The following is a 14,377-nucleotide window of genomic DNA, read 5'->3' as shown; positions in this document are numbered from 1 at the left end:
CCCCCTTTGTTTTCATTTTTCCACTGCCCATAAGTAAAACCAAGCAGATACACTGGCAGATTGAAAGAGCAGTATTTAGGAAACTGCTGGAAACAGCACCTGGAAAACTGACACATAACAGTGGGGACAAATTTAGAAAATAAAAAAGCCCTGTAAAAGACTCCTGCACAGTGCCACAGAAATTAATAAATTACATTTTGATGACAAAATTTAAAACAGCTTAAAGTCTCAAGCAAGCACTTTGTTGCACTGATAACATTTCAACTTGATGTTTGATGAGAACATGGTGTTTGTTTATGAGGACATGACATAGAATCATTCCTGTGTACTGAGAGCAGTGCTGTGGATTTTCTTCTCACAGGTGATTTGTCTCCTGTGCTTATAAAAGTTCTACTGCATGTCAGGGATCTATAAGGTCTCTTTCCTGTGCTAAGTTCTTGATTCCAAATGCAAGTGAACTGGTGTTTCACCATCTCCATCATTGCACTGGCAAGGTCTAGCCTTTCTGCAGTGTTTTATTTTAATAAACATTGTGGGAACTCAATTATCTCAGATCTCTAACCCAAGGAAATCTGATTTCCACGGGAATCTGGGGAGGGGAAAAATGCAAATGGAGATAGGATGACACTGCTGGACCTCCAAGGGTTTCACTTTTCATTTGTTATGGAATTTGAACACCATGCTTACCATTGGAAAGCCAAGCTTGCGAGAAATTTCTACGAAGTCTTCATTTCTCTCCTTGACTTGGGATTGCCCTGCAGCAAAATGACTGCACACAAAGCAAAGGCTGGAGGTATGGAACAGCATCCGAATGGCCACTGCACCTTTGTTCCCAGTGGCTCCTCCCATGCCAGTCTTGACAGTATCGACAGCAACATCCCTGAAATAGTGAAACAACTATTAAAACTTCCAGGAGCCTGGCACAGATGGCTCTGAGTGTGACACTGGGTTAGGAGGGACACACTGTTCTCCCAGACATAGGGCCAGTTAAAAAAAGTTCCAACAGCCACTGAGCAATAACAAGAAAAAACCTCAGCTTTTCAAGCTCTCTGGGTGACCAACGAGGCAGTTAAAAACTAGGATAAAAGAACTTAAACAACTACCTCAAAAGAAGGTGGAACAGCTCTTTCAGAGCCCCACATGGCTCTCAGGCTGTTTGGGTGTTATCTTCCAACACAAGGCAAGCTGAAGGTGACCCAAGCTGGAGCCAGCTGTACTCACTGACCTGATAAAGGGAGCGTGCTGGGGCCTGATGAACACAAAGAGGCAGACGCCCACCAGCTGCTCTGAAGCCAGCAGCACATACTTGTAATCTCTGGAGATGGTCTTCTGCAGCTCAGCAGCCCAGAGCTTCTGATTCGTCGTGCTGGCAGTGAGATTAAAAACACCAGGTAGGAAATAAACCAAACTGAGCAGGTTTCTAGCTGGTGATTGAGCTGACTAAGCTACATCCAAGAACCTCAAGTAAACCTTGAGGCGGTAAAACAAAGCCAAGTTGGGAATGGTGCTCAAATGCCTCCCAGCAGAGACACAGGCTCTAGACTGTCATGACATCATGGTTTCAAATTCAACCTCTACAAATCCTGCCTCACTTTTCCCAACACCACAGACAACTTTAGGAGCCATGGCTATCTTTGCTGTACTTATGAACCTAGACTAGAGAAGCAAAACCTAAGAATTGTTTTAGAGAGTTACTTCCTAAGCCCAGAGCTCAGTCAATATTGGAAAACAGGTGTCCACAGTCTTAGATAAAGAAACATGCTTAGAGACCTAACTACACTATGGTTTTCAGAGCCAGCACCGAGTAGGAATGAAAATTATGAGGCCTGGAAACAGCATTAACTATACAAAGGGTGAAATTAGGGGATGACAAGCTGACACGTGGTACCCAAAAGACAAAAATCTGCACAAGGGCTACAGCATTATAGGCTTTAGGTGCTCTCCTCAATGAGTTCAACCTTCCCTAACACCAGGAAACATGCAAAGCAGGCAGAGGAAACAATGGACAAAGGGAATGTGGTCCTAGGACTACACACACATTTATCACTGGTATCACCCACCACTGGGAAAAATGTATTTCCATAAACCAGTCTGCTAGGAGTGAAAAATCCCAACTCCAGTAATATATGCATGCAATACATGGAATGGCAGTGAAAACTAACAGTATGGAACAAAGCCTTCCTTCATACAGATCACAACCTGATAATTAAAGGCACACCAACAAGACATGCTTTTGGAAAGATTTTCACAGGATTTGCTTTTCCCAGCAATACAAGACACAGGAACTGAAGAACATTGCAAGGACTGGAGAAACCAGAACTTTAAATAACATATGACTTGAAAAAGGCAATTATCAGCCAAACTAGTACTGTGTGGATTGGATCACCCACCTGGCATTCACAATGTTTCCTGCATTTAACTCCACCATTTCTTCAAATCCAATGGCAAATATGTCCACGGGTTTGTTTTTGCGATCTTGGGGTAAATAGGCAAAAAGTTATTTCTTGTTTCTAATTAACTTAAGAATCAAGACCCCATATATATATGTTCATTTTAAGAAAGAAATTCCTTACTTGGAAAGAAATCCTTCTCTGTGAGGTTGGCAGGGCTCTGGCACAGGGTGCCCAGAGCAGCTGTGGCTGCCCCTGGATCCCTGGAAGTGTCCAAGGCTAGGCTGGATGGGGCTTGGAGCAGCCTGGGGCAGTGGAAGGTATCCCTGCCATGGCAGGGGGTGGAACTGGATCATTATGGTCCCTTCCTACACAGTTCTATGCTTCTGTGATACCTGTTTCAATGTTTGTGATCTACTTAGAAAAATCCGTGTTTTCAAAAATAAAAAAATAAAAAGAAATGACAGAACACAAATCCTACCTTGGAATTCATGGATCCCAGCTAACTTTGGTGCATCCAGAAGCCAGTCAGTGAGGGTTTGATTTCTGAAGGCAATACTTCGAAATTGCTTCCCCCCATTAACGTTCCATGTCCCAACGCAGACTCGGATTTTTTTTGGTTTTGCATACTTATAGAAATTCTCACACATGCTCTTCAGTACTTTTACAGATGCTGCAAAAACATTTGAAAAGACATTACTTTTATAGCAAGTGTTTCAGAAAACTTAGCAGCGAGATCTTTCCAATGTATGTGCACAGACAAAGTTAAACTGTGAAAGCGCAAAGAATGCAGGTTTCCCAGGGGAAAGTACCCTTAGAGAGATTACTTGTGTGGGTAAGACACTGACTGAAAAACAGCAGCAATTTGCTCAAAATTATATAGAGAGAAATAATACATGAAGGAAACTATTCCCATGTTTTATAAATACCTGTTTTTCTTTCATCTCATCCATGAGTCTCTAAGGAAATCATCGTTTTTTGTACATATCAACAAGGATATCTACCTGATTCTCACAGACTAAATTTATGAAATCCAATCTCTGTTACAGAACCAACGTGCAGATATTATATAATTTCTGGAAGTGCAAAAGTTGCTGATAAACTACAAGTACTAAAATAGAGAAGGTACATTATCATATCAGAATACATCTATTTAAGCCACAAATCTGAAGTATTTTTAGGTCAGTTGAATTCCTAAAGAGCTGCTTTAGTGAGGACAGTAAGCTGGGATTCAAAATTATTAAACTCACTTCTCTGTCCCATCAGCCTTTCCCTGTGCCTTGTTTTTATCTGCCAGATGAAGAGAGAGGTACAACCCATATGTAAAGGATATTGTGAGAAACACAGAAAGAAAAAAGCTGATTCAATAGTCAGGTACTTTACCTAAGTTATATTAAGTTACATTAATTTACCTATTTTGAATGTTCTCATGGTTATCAGACTCCAAAAGAAAATATAAACAATATGAGATGGAATTCTTCCCTTCACTTTTTGCAGTCTTGAAAAACAGTCAGTTCCTTGGAACAATATTTTCATTTAAATTCCCCAAATAAGATGATTAGTGAGCTGCTGCTGTCTTAATTTTGCCATCTTGGCTACCCAGTTAAAACAAAAATCAGGTATTCTCTATCCCTACTGGGTTTGGAAAAAAGCGGAAGCAAGAGAAGAAAGTAAATTGTGTTTGTTGGCTGTGAATGCTTTCCCTGCTGAACAAACCATGCATCCATAAATGGGCCAACCACATAGAAAAGACAATGAACTGGTTGGTGTCTACTTGGGTTGCTCCAAGTTCTTGGGATCATATTTTCTTCATCAAAATCTAGGCAAATGAAGTCTAGAAAACAGCAAGGAGCTGACAGGATACTTGAGCCCTCCAAGTGAGAGCCAGATACGGGGTCTGCTTCTGGCCCACACCCTAGGTGACTCCAGCCAGGAAGTCCAGCACGCACCCAAAAGGCCACGGAGGGTGGAGGACAGGAGCTACGTCAAGGCTGAAGGGAAACAACCCCAGGAATGCTGCAGCCACAACACATCTAAAAACCCAAATCATCCAAAGGGTTGGCTGTACCTCAGGAACCCAAACCAGCACCATAGGCAGCTGTGCAGGCCTGCAGAAATGAGCCTCTGCAGCACTCAGAGCAAGTTAAAGAGCAGAGTTTGGACATTTCTCATCTCAGGTTCCATCATTTTCTTTTGAAAATTTAGCTTCATTTCAGCTTCATTTTAGTTACTCCAAATCATTCAGTTGCTACAGAGCAGCTTTTAAGAAAAGCTGCAAAATTTCATTATTGCCTATTTAACTCCTGATGTTGTTATGAGACCCTAATGTGAAAAGCCTCACCAGGTTAGACTCTAACTTTAGAATTGAACTGACAATAAGCTTATTACAAAGAAAGAATTCATATCTTTAAACTAGCAGTCTTCCTAAATTGTAGAATGACTCTTTTAATAAATGCGAGTAATTAAAAATAAAAATTTCTGTTGCTTTCCAAAATACTGAGTGAGCCAAGTGGTTTTCAGAGCTCCTGAAACTATGATTTTCCCACATATTTCTAGCTATTTATCTTTACAGCAAAATTGTGCCTCACTCTACAACATCGGAAATCAAATCAGCTACATTTTCTGTTATTTGCAGCAAAAAATACTTTGACTGCTGCTCTTACTAGGCAAACAGAAATTTGGAAATCAGTTCTACAAAGGGAGTTTTAATTTAATTCTGTTTGGGATAATCTGTGCAACTGAATGGAACTGTTGGAATTTGATGGAACTGTTTTACTGCAACATTCAAATTCATGTAGGATCCAGGTGAGACCCTGAAATGCTAAAAAATAGCTGATTTATAACTCTTACAAAAATAGGCATTCTAATAAATAATAAAAATTAGACATAAATAATACAAACAACAATAATATATAAATATATAAAAATAGTTGGCTCTTCTTCCAGATTTATAAGATCGAAGGTAATACCATCAGTGAGAGTGTGACCAGTCATTCCAATAAGCACCTGGTTACACTGACAAAATGCCAGTGAATCACCTAATTTCAGACATACATTACTTGTGACTCAGATTTCATTTACTAAGAGTTAAATAGGTAGAGTAAAACACATGCAGGAAAAGCAAAACTGGCAAATGTAAGGGCTGTTTAAATTTGCTCAACACACAGTAAAATCTGAATAGAAGAGCATTAGCAATATTTTATTTTAAATAATGGTTTCTGGGAACAAGAACATGAAGTGCTGCACAGCTGACAAGTTCCCTGCAAGAACACAAGCAAATGGAGCCTTCTAGCAGCAGTAAGATGAAATTACAAATTGTACTGAAGAATTTCACCTCTTATCCTAAACAAAGCAAAAATACAGAAGCCTCCAAAGCAGATAAAAGGAAAATTCCTTTACAGCCTGAGCATGTGAAAAAATAAACCCCCGCAAACTGATTACCTCATTTCCTAACTTGCACCCAAGCTCAACTGCAACATTTTTCACCTCTTATATTCCCGCTTTTCTTGAATTAAAGGATGTTAGGGCACAGGAATACCAGATCCAAACACCATCAGGAAAATGTGAGCCCACAGCCGAATATTACACAAACAGACACAAGAAAAGCCAGAGGACGACAACAGCTGGTCAGGTATTTACAGCTTATTTTACTGTACTATACTATACCTGATTGTAATGATTGCTCTGAAACTACGGATGCAGTAAGAGGGAAACAAGAAAAGATTAGTCAAATAAGTTACTGTTTTTTAGGATTTTCCAGCAATGTGTGAGAAAACATGCTGTTAATACACAATTTATTACATATAACCATTTGCATCAGTTAAAGCACATGTTTTATGCTGCAAAATCTACCAAGTTTCACAACAGGATTAGCAAATTATTTTTTCCGCCTTTATTAATAATGCATTCACACATGTTGAAGTACCCCACTGGTTAACTTGCCACCTAGCAGAGAATACAGAGAGATTTCAGGGAAGAGGGATTTATGCTCCTCAGCTGTCAGGAGCTGCAAATGCGGAAAGGATACCTTGTGTTCCCAGAAAAAGTGGAGAAGAAATGAAAACAAATTTTAACCAATTTTAAGGTGAGGCCGATTTACCAGGTTTCAGATATAAGAAAAGTCACAATAATGTGAAACCTTGTGCTAAACAAATGGGACAGAACCACTCCCTCAGACTCCACACTGGATGAAGATGTGGACCCCTGAAATGAAGACTACAACTGGGCCATAGTTTTCTTCTTGAGCCAGAGATTTGCACTGAAGGTTTGACATTTTTCCACATTCTAGGTTAAGGTGTGTCCAGGGGGAGAAAAAAAAATGAAAAGGAAAATTTAAGAATGTTATAAATCCCTAAAAATTGCAGTAACTCAGAACATTATTACCTGGGATCCTGGAAAGAAGACTCAAATTTGAAGTTCTCTCTTTGCCCAAATATGAGCTCCTGTATTTTTAATGTCCCAGGACAGGACTGAATACAGCCCCACGACTGACTCACTATTTTCCTGTCCACCAGACGTGCAGAAGCTGGGACTGACTGCAATCCTGGGGATCCTGGAGGCTACACCTCTTTGGGGATGCAGGATGCTGGGCAATGCTCTCATGAGGGTAACCACCTTCCTGGTACCAAACCCCCAGGACTCATGTGGCTTCTCTGCACAAGCAAGGTTTCTTATTGAATTCTCTCTAGTTTTGATGCAGAACTTCACCCACAAATCACAAACAGGTAAAGCAATTTCTGCAGAACATTAGTTCGGCACTATTAGTAAAGCAGAAGTAACTTTCATTTTTTAATAAGCCAAGAGAACACAAAAGAACATTTATACTTTCCAACAGTGCTTTGAAAACAAACTCTATACAGCTTTCTTACACCAAATAGTTATCAGAGATTAAAATCCTGAAAGACACATACCGCGTAAACTGCTGGTGGTTAAGAGAGCCCGTGCTTTATCTGCTAAATCACTATTTAGGGTATTTCCCAATAACAAAACATCAATCGCCTCCTGCTTGGAGCTATCAAAAAAGTTATTTTGGATCGTTCTGGTCACAGAACGAGCACCATCCTTCAGCTTTCCAGCCTGTTAGGGAGGAACATGTATAAAATATTTTATGTCGGACACTGCTCACAATACATTGGCAATATTCAGTAGATATATGTAAACTGTGTTAATGATTTTAAGGGCTAAGGCAATTTTCTTCTTTAAGTGTTAAATCAAGTCATCTGAGCCTATTGTGCTGCACGTGCTTTCCCCCCACCCCCAAAAAACACAGTAATACCTACAAGGCATATCTAACAAGCAGATTTAAATTAAACTAGGTAAAATTAAATACTGCAGTGAGGGGAATTTTTTTTTTTTCCCTAAACCCTAGGCCTTTAAAAATTAATTTGATATAGTGCCATGTTTAGACCATGACAGAGATTTTGGGCTTTTCCCCAAATAGTGAGAGATGAGCAAGCACTCAAGTCCAAATGCCATGATACATGAACGTATATGTTTATGCACTTAGGAGCTCAGAACTCACATTCTGGAATATCCATGTTAAAAACAGAGAGAGCTTAGACTTAAGACACCCCCCCACCCCCCCCCCCCCCCAATTTGCTGAAATAACATGCAAGTCCCATGCAGCATCCCAGAAGGAACACAGACACTAATCAATAGCTACAGACACACCCAGACACTGTCTCTGCACACTCTGAACCGAAACCCAGAGTAACAGTGTCCACCCACCTGGGCTAAACAAGAGTTTCCAGAAAAACGTGCTGCTGATGCAGACGTACCCTGGGGCCACAAGCACCTCAAGGATAATACAGCTAACACATAATGCAGTTGCATACTCGATTCCAAACCTGGCAGTGTTAATTTGGGCATACAGAAACACCTTTCTGCTTACACGTTGTTGCATGTGCTTTGCCTGTGAGGTGTCTGTGAACACACACTGCTGCAGGTATGTGAAATACAGACTGTGATCCATCAGGGATGCTGCAAGGGATTGTGCTATTATAAAGAAATACTCCCAAGTTTACAGCTTGCATTGTCCATGAAAGCCTCTTAAATGCATGTGGAAAGAATGCAAAAGCTTAACAAAACTACGCTAGGATTTAATTCTATGAATGGTAGTAGACAGTGAGACAGAAGCTAATCTTTTGGCAAGGCTAAGTGACTTTGGCAGACTATGGGGATGAGCTGCAGGGAGCACCCTATTGCAACAGGATTTTGATAGGATGTACTCCCTTCCTGGCAGACAACGTACAACTGATGATCCAAAAAACCACACTCACCATTCACATATCAGGCAATTAATTGAAAGGAACCCCGAGAAAGCAAAAGAAAGAGCAGGTAAGGAGTTAGATGTAATGAGTATTATAATACTTGAAAAAAAACTGGGTTTCAGTAGAGAAAGGTATATTAACACACTTAAGGTTAAAATAATTTTCTCCTATGTGAACTTTCTATATTTTTACTTCTAAATATTCTTGGGCTTTCAAGAATCAAACTGACAAGCAGGAAATGGAACAATTTCAGGCATCAAACTTTTCATTTGAGAAGTGAGAATGCAACTTAAAAACTTCATTAAAGTACTCAAAAACATACTGAGCCAGTTTTAATTGAAACAAGAGCAAGTATTGTATGGCTTTGTAAGCATTAAAGATCCTCTTTGAATAGATGGGACTCATGTCAGAGATGTTTGATTTATGAGATGTGGTACTAATTAGAGTTGTCCCAGGGCAGGGATCCAGAAGTATTCCAAAGATGGCAGAGTAAATGTACTGTTGTGGTTAAACAAACTGATACCAGGACATCTACTCTGTGTTTTAAACATTAAAAATGGAAAAGTAAATACATTAAATGCATTTTTAAAAGTGTTTTTTTTTAAAGAAAAGAAAAAAGAAAAGCCAAATTAACTAGATGACACAGATAACTATTAACTTAGGAAAAGGAACAAAGAAGGTTGAATGAGAAAGTCAAGACAAGGGGAGACACTCCATAAAATACTTACTGCAGTTTTCCTGGCAGTTTAGGTGACATTTTTGTAAGAAAATATAACTAAACATCTTGAATCAAATTCCACTCTACAGTAAAATATAAGCAATTCCCAAATGAAGAAGTCTTGCATGCACCAGTCAAAGGGCAGAATAAGCAATACATTTATTTGATTCTTTTGTTTTTATGTATTTTGATGTGATACCTCCTACATGAGCAGAGAAGGACCCTGACAGAGTGTGAATGAACAAATGACGGAAAATCCAAAACAGCTGGCTATGAGTACATAGGACATAACATGGACTGAGAAGCAGCACATTCTTTAGCAGAAAGAACAGTGTGAAAAGACATTCTTGAAGGAACTAAGGGCAAAAATTGGTACGGGTCAACATTTGTCTTGACAGGTATCACCAGGCAAGGGACAGGATTAGGGAAACAAAAAAGCAACATTGTGAGGAAAAAACTAAAAGACAGCAGGAGAAAATGGGAACAACTCAGGCATCAACCCAAACAAAACAAGTTGAATTAAAACACTGCACTGTCATGGAGCACAGAACTGTTCTCACAGTGTTAGAAAGCAGAGTAGAAACAAAATTTGGTTTTTTTTCAGTAACTGCAAAACTAAAAAGCTGGACAAACATACAAACAAAACCCACCAGGCTACAATTAGATTAGTATTAACACTATTAAACACTAAAACATGAGCAACGTCCCATCAAACACACTTGAACAGGAAATATAGTGAATGGAAGTGAAATAATAGCAGGAGAGGTACAGAAAGGAAAGTAAAAATATTCAAAGAAACTAAAGCTGATTTGCATATATATTTTTCTGAGCTATGAAGATTTCAGCCTTATCCTTTCATACAGAATGGGGTTATGTGGGATGCAGGAGCATGGCTAGGAAGGGATATACAGACACATGACCTGCTTATCAACAGAACCAACCATTTTAAGTTAATTTTTCTGGTTGGTTGAGTTTTGTTTGGGATTCTTTTATGATTATAAAGAGCACATTTTTTAAAGAGAAAATCTCATCATTGCTAGATTAATGACAGAATTTATGAAAACCCATACTGAACACTGCTAAAGCACTTGAGAAGATGTACTTTACCTTTGCTTTTCCTTCAAGGGCTCCAGTTCCAGCATAAATTTTACTGACAGAATCACCATTCACAGACCACATGGATCGAAAAACTTCCTGAAAGCGAGTAACTAACTGAGGCTTCTCAGCTAATCCTAATACCTCCAGCTGTTTTGTTAGCATCTGGAACAGGTGAAGATGCCATTAGCAAAAAAACTCCCCAACAAACCAAACGAAAACAAGCAAAAAAAAAACCCCAAACCCACCAACCCCACTTTAAATACATTTCTTAAAAGGAACATCCTATTTTTTAGCATATATGCATAAAACCCCATAGATCCTGGGTTTATATGTATCATTCTGAGCAAACTGTCAGCATATGCTTGAAAACCTGCATCATACGTGTAATTTAGCACCAACACTTCGTTTTCCTTTGAAGATAGGTAGTAGTACAGGGGAAAAAAATGTAGCTGATTGGTAAATGTTTTCATCTTAAAATTCACCAAACTAAACACAAAAGCTATTTTCAAGAGCTTTTAAAAATCTTTAAAACCTTAGGGTATCTGGCAGCAAGAAGGAGTCTCAAATTATAGACTGACAAAGGCAAAATTCTGAAGGTTGGGTAGGAATCAACAAAGATATAAAAGGAAACATGTAAATCAAAATTAAGAAGAAATATACAAGAAGTTTTAGAAATTTTAGAATTGCTCTTATAATTTTAGGGCGTCATCATTAGGGTTCAGTACCTACTATTTTAAGTATCTACTGTGTTAAATAAAGTCAGAAGTCATGTCTATCACTTAGTAGAATTTGAAAATTAAGTCAGCAGTTCTTCAGGATTAACCAATTCCCTTCTTATTAATTAGTTTTATGCTTTTAGCTCTCACACTTTAGCTGAAATAATTTAATTCTCATTACTGAAAAATCTGGCACACTTGTTTTTTAAAAATAAGTTGTATTTATGCAGTTCTTGAAAGGATACGAAAGGAAAAAACAGAACTACATAGCTAAGCTTGACATGTAAGTGCTCTACACATCAAGAGTGTAAAAAGATATTCTTATGCCATAGAAAACTTGCGTTAATGCAGTAGCCAAGCACTACATATTCCAGAATCAGATATGTCTGTTCTACAACCAATGCCTCGTAAGTTCTCACAGAAATTTCTCTTAAGAGGAGCATTTTAACTAAATGAAATTCAGAAAACAGAAGGATGATAATTTTCCTAGGTTTGACCTTATAGCACCCATATTTTTTTCATTTTCAAACATGCTGAACATCTTCTCTCTGGAAGTCAAAACAAGAAACAGCTCACACTAGAAATCCACACAGAAAAAGTTCATTCACCCTTCCTAGGAAAGTGCCACTGCTTTTACAGCCAAAGTGCCCCAGAGACAGCAGCTGGGTGTGGGTTTCCTACCTCCAAGCCGAAGAAAGCCTGCACACTGTTTGTTCTATCCAGACAGTCCAAGCAGTTGGTCCTGACAGTGCCGCTCTGGGATCTGTGCCAAGGACAACAGGAGAGGGAAAACAACTGCAATAACTCCTTTAACACACATCTCCTCAACAGAGGCAGGGACAGGGAGATCTGAACCAGAGCAGTAAATCAAGGCATTGTCAGTGCAACCTTCCTGCTCCACAAGGACATTTATAAAGGTGTCAGCAGCAACAGAGGGTGAGCTTCAAGTGCTCACTGAGCACAGCTCAGTCATTTTCTGCAAATAATGTTAGTCTTTCTGCTTCAGTTTCTCCCAATCGTCCTTGCTTGCTTGGTGAAAGTGTTATGCAAGATTAAGGTTTCTTTGCAAACAACTCAACTAACACACTTCCAAAAAACCTCAGGGAGAAATAACTCTTAGTTACAACAAAAATGAAAAAGAAGAAAAAAAAGTAGAGACAATTCTCAAATTTTATTTAACTAAAAGTAACAAGAATTTGTGATGTAACTTAAGTCAATGCCAACACCTCATTACTTGCTCATAAAAATGAAAAACAAGCCTCTCCCCTTTAGCTCACGGGACGTTTGAGGCCCTCAAGCACTCAGAACTGCTCCGCTTCCTTCAGAAGCCCAGTAACTCCTGCAAGAAAGCTCTCAAAAGGATCATGTTAAGCAACATCCATGTGCTACTTCCTCAGATACGTGTACAAAATTCTAAGGACTCTCCCAAGGACACACATTTATCCCTTACTTTTGTCATTCCCACTACACACATTGTCCATCAAAGACAGTATGGTTTCAGCACCTTTGATTAGAGACCTAACCAAAAACTGTAGCAAGTTCTGAAGAACTTTCTTCAGGATTACTTTTTTTAGCATTACTATCTTGGCATTTGATTTGATTTGAAATACAAAGCAAAAAGCCTGATATTTCCCAAAGGAGATGGTCCACAAACTCACAAGCATTATAACTGTATCTTTTATTAACACAAGTCTTTGAGCTGTCAAAGCTACAACTTTTTTTTTTGCTTTCGGTCTGTTGCATTTTGATTTGTGATGTCATTATTTGAATCCCCCAATTAAAAAAAATAATGCCTTTTAAAGCTTTTTGTAGCTCATCCCTGTTGCTAGAGGACACGAAATAATTCACACAAACATCTCCAAGTGTCAGAACAAAAAACAGTGCCTTTATTCTCTGACTCCAGTATTTACAGATTCTCGACAATGACCAGGGATTGGATGATCAAGTTACCACCTTCCCAAGCACACTGGTCATGAGAAACGTTCATCAAAATACGTTTCTTAGAAGGAATGTGATAAACAGCTTATGTTTATGTTACTTTCATGGGAAAGTAACTAAAACTATGAAAACATTATCAGAAGGTTTCAATTTCCAGGGCGACACATCCCCTCATCATTCAGCAACTCTTTCTCAGGGAGAACATCACTCAGCACTTTGTTCTGCATTAGTTAAAAGGAGGAAGAGTGTGAAAGGGAGAAGAGAAGGAATGTTGGCTACTTCTATCCCTGCTTCTTTTTTCCTGCTGAAAGAAGCACAGCTTTTGCTCCAGGAATCAGGAATAAGTACAGAGAAGAGCAGGAAACATGGATATCAATCCTGCTTTGAGAGAAAGCAATTTCTCAAATGGAGGATCCAAAATCATTCAAAAACACTGCCCTGAACACGATCACTTACAAGACACAGAAAATGGTATGTTCCATCACTGAGGGAAATAGTCAGCATGTTATGCAGGAAGATGGAAAAACAGTCATTAATTCCACATGGCTGCCCACTAGAAAAAGGACTATTGACCATTTTTCACAAAATCCTGAGGTCAAAGGCCTGAAATTAATTCTTACCCCTTGAATGTCTCACAGAGATCTTCCTCAGAGATTTTTAGAGCATACACAGAATGAGACAAGATTTTACCAGAGTAAAACAGAGGTGACTTGTATTTTAGCTGTTAAGGATCACCCAGGAAACACTAAAACCACAATAACAGAGGCAACATTCTTTCTCTTATCTTCTTGCTGAGGGGTGAAACACATCTCAGGCACCACAAATCAATCTGAGGAAATGTACGGAAGTTACACATACAAACCTTTTTACTTCCTTTCCATCAAAATAAAAAAATCCACACTCCAAGAATTTCTGGACTTGAGGTTTAAGCACACTGTGTAGTTTTTCTGCCTTTCCACCTTTAACCATCTGATGATAGTCAAAGTTCACCATTTTGATATCAGCTGAATGTTCAGATGCTTTCAAATGGCTCTGGCATTGTAAACAGAAAAAAAAATATAAATATACCAGTACCTGAACATACAGAAGCAGGAGCTAAAAAAGAGAATACAAATATTTTAGAAGTTGTTTTATTAGCTTTCTTTCAGGTAAAATGAAACAACTTTTATCACCATTGAAACAAATCACTCAGAACTGATTAATATTTCACATGTATTTTTGTCTTCCTTGTCACAAAGTCAGATTTTT

At 38.8% G+C, this 14,377-nt stretch overlaps 1 protein-coding gene across 31 annotated transcripts in view; it reads right to left on the bottom strand.

The window, feature by feature from the left end:
• Positions 1-14,377, bottom strand: part of SYNJ1 (synaptojanin 1) — a 51,325-nt gene that overhangs the window by 21,067 nt on the left and 15,881 nt on the right. For 17 of the 31 annotated variants that reach the window (XM_023945742.2, XM_086883756.1, XM_086883743.1 and 14 more), the window contains exons 9-16: positions 13,992-14,161; positions 11,873-11,954; positions 10,485-10,637; positions 7,301-7,466; positions 2,872-3,063; positions 2,391-2,475; positions 1,226-1,366; positions 688-880 (exon numbers count right to left, since the gene is read on the bottom strand). In XM_023945742.2, coding sequence (XP_023801510.1) covers positions 688-880; positions 1,226-1,366; positions 2,391-2,475; positions 2,872-3,063; positions 7,301-7,466; positions 10,485-10,637; positions 11,873-11,954; positions 13,992-14,161 — 1,182 coding nt within the window. Of the gene's footprint in view, positions 1-687; positions 881-1,225; positions 1,367-2,390; positions 2,476-2,871; positions 3,064-6,056; positions 6,081-7,300; positions 7,467-10,484; positions 10,638-11,872; positions 11,955-13,991; positions 14,162-14,377 lie in introns of all 31 variants that reach the window. The other 14 variants (XM_023945730.2, XM_023945755.2, XM_023945770.2 and 11 more) reach the window with 2 other exon arrangements.

This window comes from Cyanistes caeruleus, chromosome 3 (genome assembly GCF_971803275.1).
Source record: "Cyanistes caeruleus chromosome 3, bCyaCae1.hap1.1, whole genome shotgun sequence".
Taxonomy (NCBI): Eukaryota; Metazoa; Chordata; class Aves; order Passeriformes; family Paridae; genus Cyanistes; species Cyanistes caeruleus.
This window is presented reverse-complemented; position numbering and strand designations above follow the sequence as displayed.